Raw genomic sequence first — 22,555 nt, 5'->3', positions numbered from 1 at the left:
TACCTGCATGTAGGCATAGAAGGAAGACTTAATCTATAACCTACCTAAAAAAGACTTAATCTATAAAAAAGACTTAATCTATAACCTACCTAAAAAAGTTGCTCCTCCGAAATCATGCAAGAACAGAGGCCTGGACCAACCTTCCGTAAGTCATTGCACTTGCACAACAGTGACACCGAGCACAATTTATACAACGTAATGCTTTGAGATGCTCAGAGAACCACACAGAGGAAAAGAACCCTAAAGTTTGCAAACACAGCTAAGAATGGCTCACTTAAAGCTCAGCAGCTTCACCATTTCAGTTCATTTACTGTAACTACAGTCGCTTGACTCACCTTGATAGATGATAGAGCTGGTTTTTCTGGGGAGACTTCCTCATCAGAATCATCACGATTACCCCGTTTCTTCTCCAAGTTATTTCTGCGATGACTCTCGGAGGGCAGCAAGGACCGGAAAGACTTTTCCTCAATCTCATCCTCTGTCATAGACTCACCAAATTTCAGGGAATACTCTGTTGCAACAGAAGCAGAATCTGAGGGAGAGATCAGAGAAGTGGGTTTATGCTCAGGCATATACCACAAAAGCAGTTTTACTCTGTCTCATCTCAGAGTTAGGGGGGTAGGAGAGCCATGGAGAAAACTAACGTAGAAAAACGGGCGTTTAGGATAGACTGACCTTGAGTTACATAATGAAATACTCTTGTCTAGCTTAAAAAGACCAGGTAGACCCCTGTACACAGACATATTGGGACTGCTGAAGCATTTGGCATTCAGCCTGCATATTCCACAAGTGAACATCCAGCTACAGCTAGCACAGCAGAAAGCACAACGGCCCAGAGACTCCATCACTGTGATGCACAGAACGCCAAAGGATCCCTTCGCACTGTGCCATCCTGTTATCTCTTAAGAGGACACCAGCTCACCTGGGGCTCTGCTTTCTTCACACGTAATCCCCCATTTCTTTCAGAATTTTCCCTCCCTCTCCCACCTTTGAGGCTCATCACGTTCACACAAACAGCTAACCTTTTTCATCTGGCAGTGATAAAACACTGTCGCTCGGCAAGGAATCATCCGCAGCAGCAGGAGCCTGCTCTTCAATACTGCTCGTTATCTTTTCGCGACGGGAAAGCTTAGAAGATGGAACCGAAGGACTCTCTTGGCGGCTGCTGGTACTACTGTGTTATCAAGAGATAATTATTTTTTAAAAACTACTTTGCACATTTCAAAAAATCTGTATTACATTACTACTGTACGTACCATGACTAACACACCACCAATAACCAACAAGGAGAGGGGTTTATTTTTAAAATGTAGCTTGGCTACTTCAAAATTCCAAGCCTGATCAAGCTGCTGATTGACATCAGAATTTGTTATTTTTATTCCACCTTGGAATGCAAGTGGTTTGTAGGTGTGCTCACCCTCTACCTGGCAATGAGTATGCCTACAAACCACTGTAAACATCTCTCCCTACAGTTTTTAAAAGGATAAGCAAGACAGCCATGTTGTTTTAAATCAGAAGTACAGAGAAGAAAATCATTCCAGTTGATGAAGATCAGAGAAGGGCTGTGAGAAACTTCATAATTTGGTCAGCTAAGAGAATAGGAAACAAAAAACTAAAATCCAATATTAAAATACAGGCAAGACACTGAAAAGTAACACCAGAAATGAGTCAAACCTAAACATCAGGTAAATATCACTCCAGGTACTTCTTCTCTTCTTACCTCTGATCATGAACCTTTGATCTCGAGGACTCTGAATAACTATCAAACATCGGTGAGTACGTCTGCTTTGAGTCACCCATCTCCTCTGTACCTTGTGATATGGCACCAGACTCACATTTCCTGAGAAAGGGAAATGTTTTGGTCAATCTGCATTATCCTTAAACCAAAGACTAATAGTTTTCACAAGCTTTCATCAGTTTACTAGAAGTAGTAACAACTGAAACCTCTGAAAAGATCACTTACAGCTCAGACCAGTTAAATCATCCCACAAAACATTTATAGTATCTTTTTCTACTCTTTATACAGAGCGCCACAGAACCAGTTAATGTCACCTTTGGGGTACACTATTAAGGGCATAAAGATGGAATCTAAATTCTTCTTAAACGCTCACTCGTTGTGACATCTTAAAATTTTCTTTAGGAATAGGTGAAGGAAAACCTCACAAATCTTACTCCTCCCTTCCCAAGATGTGAAACATTAGGCAAAACCTGTTTGTATCAGTTCGAGCCCTCAGTTGCTTCATGAACTCGGAATGGTGCTGCCTCTGGTGGTCAAACAAGCTGGTGACTGGAGCAGCTGGAGCGCTGACAGCGTCCGCGATCGGGGTTCGTGCTAACTCTGTCACCTGAGTACAATAAAAACCAAACAAAAGCAATGAGCTCGTTAGTATCAAAATGGTTTCAAAACAGGAAGTAGTCTTTCTTGCGGGTGATTTACTGATTTATCCAGCAAACGTGTAAGACAAGGTTTTGAGATGCTTTGTAGTTAAATACTCAAAAACATGCAAACTGCTACTTACCATATTACACCGATCAACTTCAGCAAACTCTGATCACTAGAACGATCCTCACATAATAAAACATTCCAGACCTACCATTACAACGCATTAATTCGAATAAATAAATAAATAAAGCCAGAAACAATGTTTTCTTTTTCATCTGAAAGTGTATCTTTCCCAAAGTGCAGGAATATTACATCCACTCTAAAGGGAACAAGTTTAAAGTTCCAGTAGGAGGCAAACTACCAGGTCTAAAATTGGCAGCGTTAAATCAACAGAGAGTGATAAATTTCTCTTTTTCAATGTACGGCAGTCACTATGCACCTGACTAGAAAAAAAAGAAAAATTTCAAAAATCAGAGCAGATGACGCTGGTTTTTAGAAGCTTTAGAATTTAGTATTTTAATTCTTGTTCAAAGCTCTGCCACTTGCAGGGGCACAGAACTCGTGCTGGTTTTGAAGGCTGCAATAAGCTGTATTTTAATAACCCCCAATACACACATACTGAGCTGCTTATTAATTTTTCAATTAATGTCTATGTTCATTGTACGGCAAACAGTTTCATAAAAGCAAGTGAGTATAAGGAGTCACTAGTGAACATGGAGGGAGGAACCAGCTGCTCTGCAAGCCCCTCATCACCGACCAGGGCATCACCATCAACCTCCCCACAAGCAACCTCTTACTCTCAAACTTAAAGCAAGAGATTAAAACTCTGCACCAGATAAAAGCTTTGTTTCTTCTACCTTGTTTCTTAACTGGTTTTTCACTCGCTTCGGCTGTACAAACTACAGGTATGTTTGTCTTTATCCCAGACTTCACTACCTGCTATCAACAACTGTTTATGAGATGCCTGAGCTTTTCTGCTCCTTTAACCAACACACTCTTGTCTATTCAGAACTTATTTGAACTTCACTTGTTCCAGAACAAGTACATCACTATTACTCTACAGTCCATTAGCTATCATAAAAAGAGCCTTGCTGAGCACCAACACGGGCATAAGCTGCGAAGAACAGTTATGTTCATATTCATCAGCCTTCTGCACTCCCTTCCATAGCCCTAATCCACAGTCACTACGATTGCTAAACTGTGAAGAAGTAAAAGCATTTCTTGGTTACTGTATTTCTTGCCTATATGGTAAACAGCTGCTACACGCTGGGAACGAGAAGTATAAAACCTGATAAACTGACCAAAATTCTGTATGCCACAAGAAAAAAAGAAAGAAGACTCAGAAGAGGCAAACTTCAAATTCTGTACCAAGTTAAAAGGTCCGAGGAAGATCTGCTCCCCTCCTTTTTTCTTTTTTTAATTTACTGTATTTGTCGGTCTGCTACCTTCAAAAGTAAGCGAAATTGCAATTTCCCTGTTTTTCTAATTTAATTTGCATATGAAACAGACACAGGATCAATCCCTGATGGAGTGTAACTCTGACAAATGAAAGATGCTGTATTCACTATCATCAGTCTCTCCTGGGAGAACAAAAACTTCTGAACAGTTTGTTGACTGGAAGCTCACAAGAACAGTGAGCAGGGATTTAAGGCTGTCACCTGACTTCTAAGTAACGATGCCATAAAAAACACCTTTAAATTCCTACCATTTGTCCTGTTACAAAGGTGAAAAAGTTGCACCAAGAATGACACAGAACAGAGAATAACCTAGAGGCAGAACAAATATCCTGAGGAATACCAGAAGTGGAATAGCTTTTCCCTTTCACGCAGGACCTCACCTCACGGAGCTGGTGAGCTGCATCTGTAGTGAGCAGGGCAGCCTCTGCCTGCTTGGCCGCAGCCTTGCACGGGGTCTCTTGTGCGGCCTCCTGGCGCGACTGGACCAGATGCTGCAGCGGCTCCGCGTGGACCTGCGCAGAGAAAACAGCCTCGTCAGCCCTTCAGAATGTCCTGGCTGTAATTACTACAGCTTTATTGCTTAAAACCTGGGGGGAAAAAAATTGAAATTGGCCCCCAGAGAGTTTTTTTTTGGCTATATTAAACCCCTTCACCACTTCCATACGTTCACAGCTTCAAATTAAGAATACCTGTAGGCATGGGTCTACTTACAGCATTTTGCCTTTTACACAATCCACATTTTTCGAAGGGCAGCATTACCTGAGCTGCCTTCTGCCTTGCCTCGTCCAGATGTCTCTGACTTTCTAAAGCTTCTTGTTCAGCCTTTATTTTCAAAAGAGCTAAGTCACGTTCATGGCGCTGCTGCTGTGCCTGCAGATCAGGAGAACAAGTTTTAGCCATGCAAATTAAACATAAAGACCTTTTTTGCCTCAGACATTGGCTGCAACTACCTCTGAAAGATCTAGAGCTACTCTGCTGGTGGTGCTTAAGTAAAATTTTCGGCCTTCAATCCTTTATAAGTAGACAATGCACATTCCCCATACTCTTCCAATATAGTGTATAAAGGATTTAAGAGGCCAATTAATCCAGCTAACTAGAACAAGCAACCTGGTCAACACAAGGGAATTTCAATCAAAAATATCTTTTTCACAGAATAAGACAAACGATCCGGCCCGAACAACTACGCTGCACAGCACTGGGACCCAACATCAAGCCCAGTAAATAACCAAGTTTTTATTTTACTGAAGCAGTAATTCCAGCAATCAAAGCAGTGATTCTAGTTAATGGCATATTAATGACACACTATCTAGACCCACCAGCTCCTCGGTGTCAACTTAAGATAAGATGGACAACCGTCTTTAATCCTAATAGAGGACATTACCAAAGATGTTCCATCATGCCGTTACAATTTCTCTGCATTGCTAACAAAAGTATAACTTGCCTTAATTAGATTGTTTTTCTTGCAAAATAAAAAAAAAAAAAAAAAGGAGGTTAAGACATTGAAGTATTTTTCCATTACCTTTAGAATCTGAGCCAAAGAAACGCTCTCTTGCTGGGCAAGCGATATGCCTCGTATCCGCTCGACATCCGAAAGCTGTCGCACAGATTCCTCAATAGCACTAAGGTAGTTCAACTCTGCCGATAAGCGATGCTGAAGACCGGCAGGGGAAAAGCGCATACATCCTGCAGGATAAGACTTCCTGGTCAACTTCCACAGACTTCAGGTGCCCCACATCAAAAAATAATTGGAAAAAAAAATAAATATAACTGGTCTGGGATTAGTACAGTTTTAATAAAACTCACCACTCGCTGGGGCTGCTCCTGCTATAGATCTGCTAGTTCCCAGACTCAAGTCAGGAAAGGCTACGTTAGGCTTCAGCCCTGAGGCTGTACTTCCCGACAAGCCAGCAGGTGACTTGACTCTTTCTGCTGTATTGCCTAAAGAATCAAACTGTAACATTTTCTGGGAACCGGGAGATGGGGAAGAAGTCGGTGTCTTCTGGGATCTTCCCTTGTCTGAGAAACTGACAGTGAAACAAAAAAAGAAAGTAGTCAACGTTCTCCTAAGCCCAGCCATTTGATAAAACAAGAAAGCAATAACATGGTTCTTCATTTAACACCAGACAGACCCAGGCAAAAAGGCACAGTCTGTTACAGTTTGCACAGGCTCAGCTTGCCTAGGGGAAACGGCCTCACGAGAGGGGTTTTGTACCTATAGCCTACATAAGGGTTACATTTCTAGAACACCCTATTTCCCCCTGGCAAGTGTCAAACCTGGGAGCGCACACACAAAAAAATAAAAAAATAAATTAAAATAGTACCTACACTTCCTACAAGCAGTTTCAATGCCTCCTGTTATGAACCGGACACTACGGGATGCACTCACCTGCGTAGCATTTACACATCCGTTTCGAAAGTCTGAGTGAAGAACTTCATTTTTTTCCCACAAAATGAGGGTGATATTTTGATACCAGAATACAACGAACAGGTTTTTTAAAAAGTAAACGGATTACTACCAGCCTGTGGATGCAACTGAATGTGATAAGCCACTGCCCTGAGTCTCAATCTTTCATCAAAGAGCAACAAAATGCCTGAAGGCCAAAACTTGATTTAAAGGAGTAAAATACTACAGACACGCTGGATCTTACGAGATAGTTGAAGATATCGTTTTCTAAACATACAGAAAATGATACAGACATTTCTTAAATTTACTTTTCTAACATTATTAAGCCAAAAAATGACTACCAGTGGCTGCTTAAATCCCTGGGGAAGATGTTCTGCTTTAATTGGCACACTTTCAGAGGTCACAGGACCTTGCAGACCCACTACTGGGTATCAGTGAAAGTCACCCACGCAAATCAATACCTCAAACCCACTCCCTGCCCACACAGTGTGTGAGACTATCCTCTATTTGTTGCTTTCTAGAAAAGAGAACAGTGAAAATTGAGAATTTCAAAACCACCTTCACTGCACAATTAGCAGAAAAACTGCATTCGCAGCTAGACATACAGAGTATGCAAGAGCAAATTAGTATTTTCTTCCTCTTTCACTACACTCTTTTCTGAGGATCAGTTAATCTCTCAAAAAGTATCAATTCACAGAGCTGAAAAGACTTACGAGTATTAGCTGAACTCAAGTCTTATCAAAATATCTTCTAGATCCTACTGAAAAGAGCAGGATGATTCCACGGGTTGAGAAGTTATTTTCCCCCACAAACAATTCTCACAGAAAAAGAAAATGAAAATCGTATTTCAATGCCTCAGGTACTGAACCTGAAAGGACACTGATCTCTACTGGTCAGTTACCACTATAGAAACAGGGGGTCATTTGGGAAGGAATCACTGCTTTTATTTTTGCTCTTACTACAGCCACCTACTTTGGGCTTTCATATTTAAAACAAACACAGGGAGAAAAATGTTTTGGGCATGCCCATCTTACCAACATTTCTGTCGCTTTCCTTCTACATATCCAAAGAAACAGCCATTTCTAATAACACACCATAATACTACCAAGCTTAGTTATATTTGCAGACAGTCTTAAAAGGTTCTTCTTACCTCATGAGGGAGTGTCCAGACAAATTTTCTAACGTGCTGTCTGTATCTGGGCTCTGCTCGTGATCTTTACTAGAAATTCTGCTACTTGATAAGGACTTTTTTGTCTGTTGGGATCCCCTTTCCAACTCAGAGAGCATTTTTTCTTCTTCCACAGGGAAGTGGCGAGAACTTCCACTGAAAGAGTCCAACCCTAAGAAGTAACAACATTGTGAAAAGTTTATGTTTGGTATCGTATCTCGACCATCTGGAGCCCCACCAAAAATCATTGAGAGCTTTTTTTCCCTGCTTAACGATGCCTTTCAGTTAGAAGTCTATAAATCCAACACACAAGAAATGTAAATTTGGCAGCTTTCTACAGGAGATTAAGTTATCTTCTGCATATTGTGTCCACTGTCAACAAAGCTGTCACTTCGCTTTCCTTTTAGCACGCTATCAGTTTAAATAAAGAAAACAAGCATTTGACTCTTCAATGCTGACGATCAGAATAAAGCCTAGCTTGCTTTGGGTAAGCTAGAGAATTTGGAAAAAATTGGAAGACAGATAATTTGGAATGCTCAATCTTATTTTTCTCGTCCTTTTATTGACTTTAAAACTAGCTTTTCTTTATGTCATCCTTTGCATATACAGTAAGAGTGTAACAAATACCAAGTTTCTTCATGTTTTTGTAGTGTACAAGCTCCTGCAGGAAGAAGTGTATTTATTAATTTGTGCACTGTGAAAACTGTCTGCGACCCAAAGATGAAGCATTTACAGGCAAACTTACTGATACCTTCATAAATGTGGCCTTAACTCAGATTTCTCAGCAGCCTATGGGAATCTCTTCAGACAGACCCGCGGATAGTTCTAGATACGTAGAAAGACTGCAGTTTTCCTAACAAGAAAACCCTAAAACCTCCTCCTTCAAAAAAACCCCACTCCCTGCACTTTAGTACCACACTTACGTTCCTTTTTCGCTCTCTTTTTAGAGGAAGCCGACGAGCGAGACGATGCCGCGGAGCGTGGTCCGGAGGAATGCTGAGAAGCAACTTCTACGGATCGAGGTTCATGGGGAGATTTCCTGCTAGGAACTTCCTCCTGAACGCTTGAGTTACTGCTGCCAGCAGCGCTAGAAGGGAGCACATGGGCAGGGATTAACTAAGGGCTGCCAACCGCCGCGCGACACCGCACACAAGAAATCCACCACGCTTTGAATTGGGGACAGATGGCTAAAACTGCACTAATTAGCCCATCTTGAAAAGCATTTATGTGGAGATGAGAAATGATGACAGCTAAGCCAGCAGGGAGTTTGACACGATAGTGAACACCCTGAAACACTCCTCCACTAAGATGAACCAGCAGAAGATGCAGAATAACGATCCTTTGCAAACTACCTCTTAAGAGCTATTTGACTATAGACTCAAAGAAACTAAGAATGACTCCAAATACAACTGTATTTTACATAATCTCTGGCATCTAGATACCACTAATGACAGAAATATGAGCTGATTTTCAATAAAGGATTACAAAAGATTTGCAAACCACGGGGTAATGCGTCCTATATTAAAAAATACCAACAAAAGAAGTCTCATTACAAAGAAAAGATTTTTTGCAACCAACATTTTCAGCATGCAAAGCGCCTTTTATCTTCCTCTGTTCTGAGGTAAAGTTACCACCAGTTAAAACACAGTACTTGTGGCCTTCCTCGAGGTGCCCAAAAGACGTAAATATACCTCATTATAAAAAGGGGTCTTGGAAACTCAGGAAGCTACATGAGTTCAGAAGTAAGATGAAGAGTCTAGGATTTGAAGTCTTCAGTGTTTAGTCTGAACAAAAGGTTTCAAAGCTCTTACAGATGATTTACGTATCTGTTACTAAGCATTGAGGAACCATTACTCAAAGTCCTTACAGGCTTTTGACAAAATATTTAAGTACTGAAGGTATTTTAAACACTTTCAAATCCGTTTTCTTTTTTTCAAAATTACAAAGACTAACCAACTGAGCATTACAGCAGCCATACAACCTGGAGAAGTAGTTTTCACCTGACTACAAAGGGTAAGACCCTTGCCTAAAGCTACCTGCCAGACTGAAAAAGACCAAAAATTAGCAAGAGGAATAATTGACTTTAATCTTTACATCTTAACCATGCCGGTTGCTATATTAACTGCAAAGTCCTAAGGAAGCACCCGCATCACTTTAACTAATATTACACCGTAACGAAAAGATATCCAGTATATTATGAAACAAATTTTACATTAACTATCTTCTGTCAAATCCTGCGTTTTGGTTTTTACAAGAAGTGCAGCACAAATTACCTGAGTTCATGCACAATCTTTTTGTCTGTTGAAGTGCCACTCCCCTGCGACGAAGCAAAATCATCTCCGTAGGAAACCACGCTCTCTGGAGGGCTCATGGCAGCGAGTAAAGGGCGCAGGAGGGGAGAACCTCCGTTCGACCTTTCTTCAAACACTGAATTGTGACCAGAAAACAAAAATTATACCGAATGAAAATGTGCATCAGGCAGGGAATAAAGTTGCAGGAATTGAAATGCTCCCAACCACGAGTGAAAAAGACTTCCTTTCAAACACAAAAACGTCAGGAAAACAACAGCACGGCCATCCCATGGCAGTTTTAACACGATGTAACCAGAACACTCTTCCTCCTTTTTGTAAATTATTGAATACTCCATTAACACACTCCAGCTAAAACACTCTTGAAGAGCACAGTGCTTGAGAGCGCAGCCATCTGTAGAAAACATCCAAACAGCTTTAAGGGGAATAAAATGAAGGAAAAAAGAATCAAGAGAACCCCTGGGATAAAAAAAAACAACTTCTCAGGAAACACTCCTCCTCAAAACGAGGAACTCAAGGCAAGAGGAACGGTACTCGTAAAATGAAGAATGCGTGCACAAAGCGATACCCAAATGAAGCCTCCTGCACGAGACACCTGTACAGCGTGCCCTGAGACACCAACACCTGAAGTGGGCTCGTTTGAGCAAGAGACTTGCCCTGAGGATATATTAAAACCTTACTTTCTCAAAATTGAGTATTGTCACTGGAGTTTTAGCTGTTGCTCTGCTTGGAGACATGATCAAATAATTCCTACGAGCAAAGATGCAAACGGGAAGTCCCCATAACGCAGCCACCGAAGTTACATGTTTCTAATCATACAGTAAAGCTGTATTATTCTTGCACAGCAAGAATCGGGGCATATGCAAGCACTCACGATTATGCCGTGAAGTAAGTGCTGCATAAAACATGAATTTCATCTTTCTGCCTTAACTGAAATAGGAATGTTGTGTTATTACAGATGATCTGGAGTGCAGATATAGCAGGAAGATGCACATTCCAGAGGGTCTGCTCTCCATGGTGGGGAGAACCGTTTCCAAACGCACTCTGGGCAATTTCTATTTAGTATGCAATTCTCTATTCAGTAAGTGTAAACTTTACATTCAAAACTCAGTAACTATGGGTGTCCTTACTACATGTAACCAAGCACACCAATTGGTTACTTATCTAGCAATACAGAGCAATCTAATACAAAACAGAAATTTTCTTCCAGCCCAGAAGCGTGGGGTTCTATTATTCTTTTTTTCCTTAGACAAGAAGGCAAAAGAAGGCAGAGGAAATAATTTATCATCCAAAAGCACATTGAGAAAAGCCTTACACAGATTCATAAAAGTACATTCCACACCTGTGAAATACAAAGCGTAAGGAGTAGCAAGACTGGGAAAACTGTAATTCACAAGAGCTTTGAGAAATTTGTCCATTTTTACCTTTTCCATGAAGCTGGTAACGTTTTGCGAAGATGTTGATGACACTGTGGGGACTTCCCTTTGCCAGTTCCTCCCAAGGTCCCTTGCTGTGTGTGCTACTTGGAGTGAAAAGTGGCGAGTATTTCTCAGCTTCCTTCTGAAACTCTTTTATGGTCTCAAAAGCATTCCTCTCCCGAATGCAGAAATCTTTCTCTTTCAACGTCTCCAGCATCTTCAGCGGCAACTGTTTGTGCTGGTCTCCCTCCTCTTCCGAGAGGCTTCCGTCACTCGGGAGAGGCCCTTCGCTGATGGAGTCAATGCTGGACTCTTGAGGAGTTACAGCTTTTTTGGGAGCATAAGCCTGGCTTTCACGCCCCGGGGAGTCCGTCTGTCTCTGGGATAAATGTCCCAGCACCCCCTCATGCCTGTTAGCAGCAGGGGACCTCACCCCAAGGCTCACTGCAGGCCTGATCACTTCAGGGAGCTTCTTAAACTCACTCAGGTTGCCAACCCCAGGCAGGTCGTCGTCAAAGGCTGTATGAGACACACGCGTGCCCAACATCTTGTGAATTCTGGCCGAAAAAGCATCTTCATTTTCCTCTCTCACAGGAGGACTCACAGCCTTTGCCCACCGCCCATCATCCTGGTTTTCTTGCATAAATTCATGGTTCGAGTTCCACACGGTACCGTAATTGATACCAGCCCCGGCCAACCTTTTGGCTTCGCTTTCAATCCTACTAGAAAGGGAAGCAGCAGTAGCTTTCAAAGCTTCGATCCGATCTAATTTGCTCTTATACTGGTTAGCAGAGGGTTTTACTAACAGATTTTGCTGTGTGGGTGAATTCAGGTACGGCTGAGGCATCAAGGTCAGCGATCCCACGGGTGCAGCATGGTTCCTCCTGCCCGCCAACATCGCGTCACACTCCTTCGACAGAAGCTCCATCTGCTCCAGGCTCCAGTGCTGGGAGCAAGGGCCTCCACTTGAACCCGTAAGAGCTTGAGGGTGAGACAGCTGGACTCTTGGGCTCAATCTGTCTGGCTGTACCCATGGAGGCTCCATCAAATCACCCCTGAAACAAAAAGTCAACATTTAAGTTGATTATTTTATACAAGTATTCTAATTTTAGACAAAAGTATTGTTGCCACAGGTTTATTTTTCAAGAAGAAATATTTTTTGGTGGAGTAAGAGGAGCAGAAAATGGGACAGTAAACAGCTAGAAAATGCATTTAAAAAAACAACAACGCAGCACCTTTCAAATTTGAAGTGGCATTTTTAGTGTACGGTGTAAGTTTTAGAGTTGTAACAAGTTGAGTTTTCAGCAGTGAGTCTTTTCCAAAAGTTTCCTGACTTCTAAAGGGAGAAAATATCAGCCTCAGCTTTCTGCCCTCCAGGTGAACCCTGCCCATGTTTCATTGGAGTTGTCAATTAGTGTAGGTATGAAGAAAACTTAGACAAAAGGAGGATACAAGGATGTTTAAAGTTCCTTAAGATATCTTTTCTTATTTCCAGATAGCTCCCACTTGCCTGACAAGAGCTCTGTAAAGACCTTCCTTCTCTAATATCCTCTGAATACTGGGAAACCAGGAAAGTCTCTCACAAGAAACTTCTTCTCTGCATACTCTGAGGCTCTCCAAACATCTCCTGCAGCCATTTAAGTCTCATCTTTCCCCTACTAACAGCACTTACATTTTTTCCTTACATTGGCAATATTTACCACCGTGTGGTTTAGCAGCGTATTCGACACACAGTACTACGTAGCAGTACTAGTATTTCCTTGGATTTTTCCAGAAAGGAAACAGGTCTCACTGAATTTACAAAGTCGGCACAGATTTGAGCAAGTTAAGGTACAGATAATAAAGCAAATATATATTTAAGAAACAGGCAATCACTACGTAATTAAAAATGAAGACATGCTTCCACAGCAGGCATATTAAGGATATGCAAGAACCTTTATGATCTTTAGTTCTTTAAAGTGTTCAGTTAGGGACCTTGAAGTACAGTAAGAAAAACTTTGATAATACACTGAACAACTAAAAATGAGGAAAGCAGCACGAAAGGAAATAGGGAGAGGCTAGTTCCAAGCCGAAGCAGAGGGGTTTGAGCCTTTAGAAACTCTAACTGAAGGCCTGAGTCCAAGACAACAATTGAACAGAAACATTGAAAAAAATCAAAATAAGAAAAAATCAAATAAGAAAAATCAACAGATGTATTCACGTTATCAAGCTTCACTTGCTCAACGGCAGTGAGAGAGAAAATAAGAGTCTCCCAATATGAAACGCACATCCTCTTGATATCAGCAACAGATTAACAACGACCGCTCACTTTATTCATTTACAGACTCACCAAATATCCATCGCCAACATTTTCATATGCTTTCCTGCATGAGCTTCCTCTTTACTGCGAGGAGACATTATAATAGCCATAAAGACAATTACTCTCACTAGACCCCGAAATTAGAAGCCTTAGCTATTTTCACCCCTCAGAGATGAAAATCAGAGTATTTTCCACCCTTGCAAAAGGCCGCACTAGCTCACCTCAGTAGGGGCTGCTGTGGTTCTGAAAGCGACATGTCACTGCTTGAAGATGCACTAGGAGGACGCTCTTGAGCCTTGTTTTCTTTGTCGGATTCCCCAGATGGTTGATAGCCAGGTCTGGGCTGGAAATGAAGACAACCAGAAAAATGCATTTTCAAAATTCTGCAGCAGTTTAGAAGCTCTTATCTCACTAAAACTGAAAAGGCTTACGTTTCTGGGTGTAGTGTCACACCTGCCCTACCGTGCAAAGGCTTAAAAATGCAAGATATTTCCGTTTTTATCCCAGCAGAACATACTGGGAAATGATACTTTGCTGACATACTGAACTAGTGCAGCCAAATACATCAAATTCTTGTTAGTCTTTTACCATATATTAACCTTCTTTCATATTCAGCTTCTGATTAGCAAACTTAACTGATTACTGATGAAGTTTGTCCACTGACTGAAAGCAACTTCAAAGCTCTCCAATTCACGGTTTGACTGATGTTTACTGTTTTCTTAAGAGCACACATTTATAGCTGCTGTTGGAAGAAGAACTCTGGATATTAGCTATTATAAACAGAAAGATGACGTCCATTCACCTCTCTAGTAGGCCTTGTCGTGCCAAAAAGCAGCCACTAGCAAGGAGGCTCTAGATCAGAACCACTATTTTTAAGCAAAAGCAGTTGGTTTTCTTTGCATCCTTTTTCCTGACTGATAACCCACCAGGACAAGCCATGACCTTCCGAAACATAACACCTCCTATTCCTGCAAACAACTGCCAACACATTAAGGTGTGAATCGGCGATACCTGTGTTTCCTGCACCGTAGGCAGCTGAGGTGGCTCTTCTAAAAGCGTCCGTTCCAGCAGTAGTTTAGAGTAGGTTTCCTGCAACTGTCTGGCTGCTGAAGGCTCAGGAGCAGGCACATTCTTCACTTTAGTAAAAGCCTCCTTCTGCTTTCTGTAGAGCTCTTGGAGTCTTTTGTTCTTCTGTTCTGTTGCCTCTTTTTGTGCCTTCTTCTCTTCATTCTGCTTCTTCTTCCTCTCCTCTTGCTGCCTGATGATGTACTGACGAACCTCATCTACATCATAGTGACGTTTCTTAGAGATCACCTGAGGCTCCTCACTGGCACCTATTTTGTCCGGTTTCCTTTTGGTTGGACTGTGGCTCCTGGCATTTTGAGCAGGTAAAACAGATTTCTGATTCTGCTTTTCCACATCTTTCTCTTGCGTTGTACTCATGGAATCCAACTGCAGGTCATCAAGAATTCCACGTATCTCCACAGGCAAGAAGTCCTTATTTACAGAGGCATGATCTTCCTGGTTATCATCTGGAAGAGCAGCTTCCAGTTTCTTCAGATTACTCTCAGACCGTACTTTACTTCTTGATCTTTCAAAACTTCTTGAAGAGGTTTTATGGGTAACATCCAGTCTAGAATCTGAACCTGTCCTTCCAATACAGCCTGCTAAAGAATAAGACTTATCAAATGCTTCAGGTAAAAATCAATTACAGGAAATTACACGTCATCACTGAAACAGGGGCAAAAGTGAGGAGGAGGGAGGAGTGCAGATCTTGCTGTAAATGTGCTTTTGCTTCACTCAGAGTCCTAGTCCTAATTCAGCAGCCTTTGCTCAGCCTGAGCTCCCACCCTTTATACTCCTATCAACCTCACCACCTCACAGGTGTAAGCAGCACACCAGCTATCGTGTTCCTCACATGCCCTGTCAGATTCCAGATAAATTCAGAAAAGGGTCAGTGGAGGAATCAGTGAAGATTTCTGATGCACACAGATAACGTTATACCAGATCTGGAAAAATCTATAATCCCCATAAATCCCAGTAAAACAGGGATGCTCAACCACAGCTTACACATTACACACAGAACATCTGGGAAATTCATCTGGCCCGTGGACCACTGCGAGCCATTCCTTTCCCTGCCAGCTTCAGGAGGCAAAGGCAGATTGGAGGTGATCCATATTTTGGTTTGCAACCTATTTCCCACTTTTTGCAGAGCTCCTGAGCCCCTCAAGTCACATGTGTAGGGCAGGCTTCCCGTGACACCAAGAAGAGATCATAATCCACCCACCAAGAGAGGTTACCCATCCCAACCCTAAAGGTGAGCAAAATTCTCCCCGCTCGAATCCCAGGTTAAAACTAGAAGTTATTTTAATAAGAAACTAAGTACATTCTGTCTCAGAAGTCTGCTTTATTCAGCAGACGTGCAGTGTTATGTAATAAAACGTGAACAACAAAAGAAGTTCTGTGATAAAAGTACAACTCACCAGATTTGGCAGCTCCCTCTCGTCCTGCTCTGTCACTAGACACAGCTCTTCTGTCCTGTTCTATTCTGGGAGCTGGACCCAGTATCTTCGTTACGAGCTTTTGTCCCTCCCGCCAGGAGGATGCACTTATTTCATAGTTTCCACCTGCACAATGAGTAACAAATAAAAGTCAAGCACTAGATGGATTTTCCAACATGTCAAACCCAAGTATTTATTGCAACCATTAATCATTTCTATACCATTTAGTTCTGTGTAAGTGGCACAGCTGCAGTTACACAAAATAGTCACAACAGAGATGCACCACGGAGATACTCAAGAGCTGACTCGCACGACTGCTGCCGCTTCACGCCTACACGTAACACAACGTGAAGGTCCAGACATACGGTAAAACATTAAAGCCCTACACAAACTGAGAAAGAAAAAGGGTTTACACAGGTCTAAAACATAAAAGGAAATATTACTGAGGGAGAGAGGAAATATTGGTAGAGGTCTGAGCAGCTGTTCATCTCCACTTAAATAAGTAAGAAAAAAAAGTATGTAATAAAAAGATAAAAAAAGGTAAAAGATAAGAAAAATCATATTAAAGAACATTAGCTGATATTCTAGGGGAAAAAAAAACCCACAGGGATTTTTACAGATAATTAATTGTTGAGATATGTGTCTGGTGAGAAGGTTAAAAAATACCAAGCTGCAGTTGTTCTAAGTCAGTGTTAACTCACTGTCCTCTACCTGTATGTTGTTATGATAAATCCTATTAGCTGATACTTAATTCAAGAACAGACTACCTTACAGGTGACAAAAACCCAATCACAACATTACTAGCATTATTTTATCATCCTACATATAATTAAATTACAAAAACCAGGAATGGCAGCATCTCTACCTAGCACTGGTTAGCTTAAATGCTACGTTTGTTCAGCTCATTAACTTCTGATATTATTAATAATTATTTTTGAAAAATAACGACCTTAAAGAACTTTGGTGAAAAGTATCATATAGGAAAGAAAATTACTAACAACCTAACTGTAGCAGTACCTTATTGCTAGCAAAGTACCTAATTTGAATACCCAGCTTTCAGCTGGTTTCTAACCATCCAGTCGCAGGTTCTACCTCTCCCAGCGCTGGCTAAACAAACCCAGACACTGCGGCACGAACACAACACCGCCAAACGAAAAGGGGCTGTACTGTGAGCCCAACAGGGCTTTGAAGACGTGGTACCAAAGCAGTTTCAAGTGAAACCCAGGACTGCAGACCAACAGCGTTTCAGCAACCCCAGTTCTCAGCTCCCACGCCGCTTTCTTTTCGTTATTTTAAACCAGGAGGAAGAGACCTGCTCAGTCCGAAGTCTGTATCCTACTATTCATTCTTTACTAACAATTCTCCTTGCTTGCACTGTAAATTATCCAAGTGTTTTATAAATCTGTCACTTGAAACGTGTCACTACAAGCCACTCTGAAACAGACGTATCAGCCAAAGGGGTTCTCTTGCTGAACTCACTGTTCTCAGTTACTTTTGCGTGTGTTTAAAAAGGCCGTGGAAAGTCTCATCTCCCATTTCAAGTCAGCTGTTTGAACTAAAACGTGCTACGAGAGCAGAACATGAGCTGTGGCTATGGATAGCCTTGGCTATGGTAAGCAGTTTCTTATTGCTGTGACTGGAGGAGGACAGACCATGATAGACAGGCCACTTAGATCTGGTTGCTGTCTTCTAGGGATTTCAAGGCATTATTCTCCTCACATTTTATCCATTATGAAGAATAACCATTACCATCAAAACTTGCAGTAATCTCTGTGCTCATCCCTCACTTGGAATTGTCACAAACACGGAGTGAGCTCACAATAGTTCCTTAAGTATGAATTGATCAGCAAAGAGCAAATCCAGACTTATCACTTTACTTTTAAGTATTAGCATTCTTTACTACAAAATATTCACACAGCTTCATGATTTACAGCATACAGAAGAGCATATTCACTCTCTAAAATCTCTGCTGAAATAACTATTTTAAACAGCTTTTTTTGCCAAAGCATTTACTGATTATGGGTCACTACGTAAGAAGAAATATAAAACCTTAAAAGGTGCAAGAGGTGCCTAATGTCACATGTATTTGACAAAAAAAATGTTCTGTAGTGTGATTGCTGTCACAACCACTTTCTACAAAAATTAAAACCAAATATGAAGCAGATGTGAAAGCCTTTGTAATTGTCTTTCTACACACAGGATCAAGGTTAACATTCCTGGAAAAACTAAGACGTGCTCACAGAATTCCACATGTAGCGAATTTCATTTTCTACTGTAAGGCACTGCTTTACAGCAACCTGCTCACACCCTCTTCTCTAAATACTTTAAATTCTATTTAATAGACCGTGGAAATTCCAGGCAGCAGTGAAAATTTAAAAAGATTGGTAAAAGAAATAAACATTTCTTTATAAATATTGAGATTTGTAAGCCTTGTCAGAGAGCGTGTTTTCACATTCTTCCACTAACTGAAAAAGCCAGGAATGGATCACGCCGGAACTGAAGTAGCAGGACAGCACCCACCTGCCCCAGGATGTAAAAGACCAGCAGGCAGAGGGCATCCTCTTCTCTGCCTCCCCACAGAGACATCACACAAGAGAGGAGCTTTGGCTGCAGCCCCTCTCCACAGAGGAGGGAAACTCGGCAAGTCCTGCTGGCACTGATTTGGATCCCATCTCCATTCCTCCTCTCAGCAATATTCACTGAGCTGGGGGTCAGGCTCTAACCAGCTTCGAGACAAGCGAAACAGAAGCAGGATCCAGAACAGAACTATCGCTGCCTTTTCTGTGTTGGCCTGACACACAAATTTAAATAATTCCCCCCCTCCCAAAAAATCACACATGGCCAACGACAAAAACATCCACAAGCCCAACACAGCGTAAGTCTACAAACACACTACAACAGCGTTACTGCACATCTGAGAAGACTTTGGAAGAAAGATGGGTTGTTTTTTTCTTTATATCTTAAGACATGTCCTCTGAAGGACACGTGACAGTCTTCTCTCTACAGCAGAGCTAATCATCCTGTTTGGGCTCTGTACCTGACAGCCGTGTCAGTTTTCGCACTTTCCGCACCAGTCTGGCTGCTTTTTTCTCTTTGTTCCTCTCACTGGGTTTTCCTTTCACTGTTGTATCCTCTAAAAAAGAAACAAAAGCTGTTAAGTGATATCCCACAGGAAAGAACATAGAATAACAGGCTTGTTTCAACATTTACCTTGAAAAATCAGAACTCAGAGAAACACAATAAAATTCACTGACTCTCCCAGGTTACGTATTGAGATCAATTACTCCCAGCCCAGCATTTTAAAATCCACATAGCACGAAAATTTGCAATTAGGTTGACCTAGGCACTGGAATGCAGCTAAGCCACAGCCATGCCACAATATATCTCTACAAAGTTTATTTTCAGTTTTAAAAGAAGTGTTTACAGTTTGATAGGAGCAGTTGTCGGTTCTCTTCTACTACAGATACTAACATTTTACCATATTAATGATCCACGAGGACACGCAGTTCCTTCCCTCCTGAAACACATCAGCCACTGCTTCCACCTTGAAGCGTGACAACACATTTGCTCCTTGCCTCCACGCTGGAGCATGGAAGACAGGACATCCATGGGCTCTGCTTTCTGCAAAACTTGTTGTGGAATTCACCCAGCAACACAGAATTGGTCTGTATCACTTCAGCTCTCATTTATAACACAATGAGGTTTTAGGCTTCGGAGACGCCAGGAACACTTATCAAAGAAAGCGTTGTATTCGACCACGTTTTCATATTAAGGCAAAGACCAAAAAGGAGACCCGAGATGTGACTCAATCCCCGCCCCACGGAGTGGGCTGCCCACGGTACAAAGCAGAAACAAGCACTGCTCAAGTGCAGGTGAACGGTATAATCAGTCTCAGCAGCCTACATTGGACAGTTTCAAAGATTTCTTAAAATCACTTCAGTTTATATGCCTGGAAGATGCTCTTTTCTTAATCCCCAAAGTAGATAAGGAACTCCATGGCCACTATTACCACTGTTTTCTTATTCCTCTTCTACAAAGAATGTGATCAGACAACCTAAACCAAGCAGGATGTAACCCACTCCATGGACAGATCCAAAGCCTCATTCATACGCCAAAACTAATTTTACAGCCCTTAACTTCAGCTGAATCTGGTGGACCCCCATAGGAAGTATCAGAGACAGAACAACGGGGTCATTATTCAAAGGATGCTGGAATGGAATGAAGTCTTTCTTCCCCTTAATATCCTTTCCTTACACATTTTCCAGTAGTCTTTGAGCCTGACAACAAGCACAGAGCAAAAAGAATCAATGCACCAAGCACCAGAGGCCGCAGTGGCTGCATGTGCCTCCTCACCTCTTTCAGTGGCAAAAAAGTTCCTTCCTGATACCAGGAAACTACAGGCAGCTTCCCGCTCCCTTTATTATTCACGTTACAGCATTTTTTTTTCTAGTACGGCAAATCCTGAACACCTTTAAGACAGAATTACTGGAAGCCTGAGGTTCATACAACATCTTTAGTCTAACTGCTACACCAAAATAAAGACCGTATGCTCACATCCAAAACCTCTGTTACAATAAAGAACAATGCTGCCGGAGATACTAGAGATCTTAGAGCTTATTTTAGTACCAGAGATGATGGAAGTTTTAATACAACTGTACACACCCAAAATTCCACACGCTGTATCATTAACATATGGATAGATTATCTGACCACCTAAAAATACATTTACAGTATATATTATGTGCAGCACCAGCATTCAGTTACTTGAAATCAGCTATTCAATATCATCTGTTCAGGTCAGAAAGGAGACACGTTCCGTGACAGCTGTTCTACGCGGGGCACTGGGACAGGAGTGAACGTACACACGGCTCCTTCCTTCCGCAGACAGAAGCCCACTGAACACATAACTCCAATGCCTTTTTAATTGGACCTCTTCAAGAAAACTTTTGAAATAATTGGACTTCTGTGGAGACCTTGTGAATCACTCACACTATGCTTGTGAAAACTGAAAAAAAAAAAAGCTAATATAGCTTCAAAGTCTTCAGAGATCTGGCATTAAACGGAGGGACTGATGCTCAACAGAGTATTGCAAAACAATTTTATTGTCCTTCCTGAACTTTCCGTCATTCCAGAAAAATTCCTCTGTGTCTTATCAAGCTGTACAAGCAAAATAATCTACTAATTTCCATACCAGTCACTATACTATCAACGTATGAGGAGGTTTACAATCTCATCACATTTCCTCCAGTCTTAACTAGGTTTCAACCAATGAGAAAAATTATTTTTAATATATAATAAGAAAACTCTTAAGCTGCAAAAGCAGAGGTTCTCAGGGGATTTTATTTTCTGTTCCCTTTTTATTCATCTGGTATCTTTCCCCTCCCCCAGTTCAGCCAGTCAAAAGCAATTACACCTTACATGGGTCCAGCGTAACAAGTGTAGCAAACCAAAAAGCACACTCAGGCATCCTACCCCAGATTGTCCAGAGAAAGGAGCTGCCAATGGTTCTACAGTTTTCCAGAGCGAAATAAAGACCAGCTCTTGGAGCAGTACGTTTCAAAACACAAAGCAGGTATCACTGTCTCAGTCTTCTAGCAGTGTAACCATCAGGCAAATCCACAGCATTTTTTTAATCACCTTTACTCATAGTTTTAAGCATCAGAATACTGTGTTGCTAAATGAACTCATCACCTAAAAACCAACCTTTTCTCCAGTGTTGCCACTTTGCCATGACACTACTTCACACGTTTTTCAAAAGACTACTGAGCAAAGATGAATGAGTCACGGTTTTCTAATCTTTTAGCATTCACCATTCCCTCCCACCCCTTTTACGTGAAATAAACTCCAAAGGTAACGTTCTGATACTTTACACAGTCTCTGCCTCTCGGAGAAGGTTGCGTGGTTTAATCCATTCAGTTTGTGTCTCACCTGTTAACTGAAGTGCTAAATCTCTGTACCGCTCCCGACTAACGCGAAAATCTTCCTCGCGCCAGATCTTTCCATCTGGAGCGCGAATCTTTGTTTCAGGACAACTGAAACCTGAAAGTAAACAATTTAAGAGTTTAAAGTAACTGTGTAAAATGTAAATAAAGCTTCTTCAGGGTGGAAGGGGTGGGAAACTGCCAAGTAAGAAAGAACTGCTTGAATTTCTAATGCTAAATTAGAAAACAAAACAAAAAAAACCACAATATACCAGTCTGCCACTTGCTCACAGCTGAAAAACAGCGGACTGGGTGAAGAAAAGATTATTAAAAAAGCGAAATGCTTTCTCAATCAATACAACGTTACTAAGCCCTGGGACCATAAAAAAGCACGCTGAAATAAGCCCAAACACTAATACAGAGAGTTTCTTTTTTATAGTAATTTGTGAGACAGGAAGATCTTCAAAAGAATCCACACTTCTACAAACCTGCAAGAACTTCTTTCCTTTCTTGTCCATATTTGTGATCAAACTTCCCACTACGCCCACGTTGCCCAAACACAACTGAGTCACGTCCACACTCTGATGGGTGGACACGGTGCCCACCCTTTGACGTGTGGACACGATGAACTCAGCTCCGCTCCTTCCCCCCACGTAACCGGCGAGGAGGGACCCTGCACCCCCGTACCTCTGTAG

The 22,555-nt window shown here is 41.6% G+C and overlaps 1 protein-coding gene across 1 annotated transcript in view; it reads right to left on the bottom strand.

Moving 5' to 3' along the window:
• CEP350 (centrosomal protein 350kDa) overlaps positions 1 to 22,555 on the bottom strand; it is a 59,781-nt gene that overhangs the window by 30,816 nt on the left and 6,410 nt on the right. The window contains 17 exon segments of the mRNA XM_009871663.1: positions 336 to 532; positions 1,023 to 1,165; positions 1,706 to 1,840; positions 2,209 to 2,345; positions 4,221 to 4,352; positions 4,600 to 4,710; positions 5,360 to 5,523; positions 5,644 to 5,864; positions 7,395 to 7,584; positions 8,330 to 8,487; positions 9,686 to 9,839; positions 11,146 to 12,194; positions 13,660 to 13,781; positions 14,450 to 15,105; positions 15,922 to 16,069; positions 18,963 to 19,072; positions 21,868 to 21,980. Coding sequence (XP_009869965.1) covers positions 336 to 532; positions 1,023 to 1,165; positions 1,706 to 1,840; positions 2,209 to 2,345; positions 4,221 to 4,352; positions 4,600 to 4,710; positions 5,360 to 5,523; positions 5,644 to 5,864; positions 7,395 to 7,584; positions 8,330 to 8,487; positions 9,686 to 9,839; positions 11,146 to 12,194; positions 13,660 to 13,781; positions 14,450 to 15,105; positions 15,922 to 16,069; positions 18,963 to 19,072; positions 21,868 to 21,980 — 3,940 coding nt within the window.

This window comes from Apaloderma vittatum, unplaced genomic scaffold (assembly GCF_000703405.1).
Source record: "Apaloderma vittatum isolate BGI_N311 unplaced genomic scaffold, ASM70340v1 scaffold3996, whole genome shotgun sequence".
Lineage (NCBI taxonomy): Eukaryota > Metazoa > Chordata > Aves > Trogoniformes > Trogonidae > Apaloderma > Apaloderma vittatum.
Note: the sequence above shows the minus strand (reverse complement) of the source record. Positions and strands in the feature narration are given on the sequence as shown.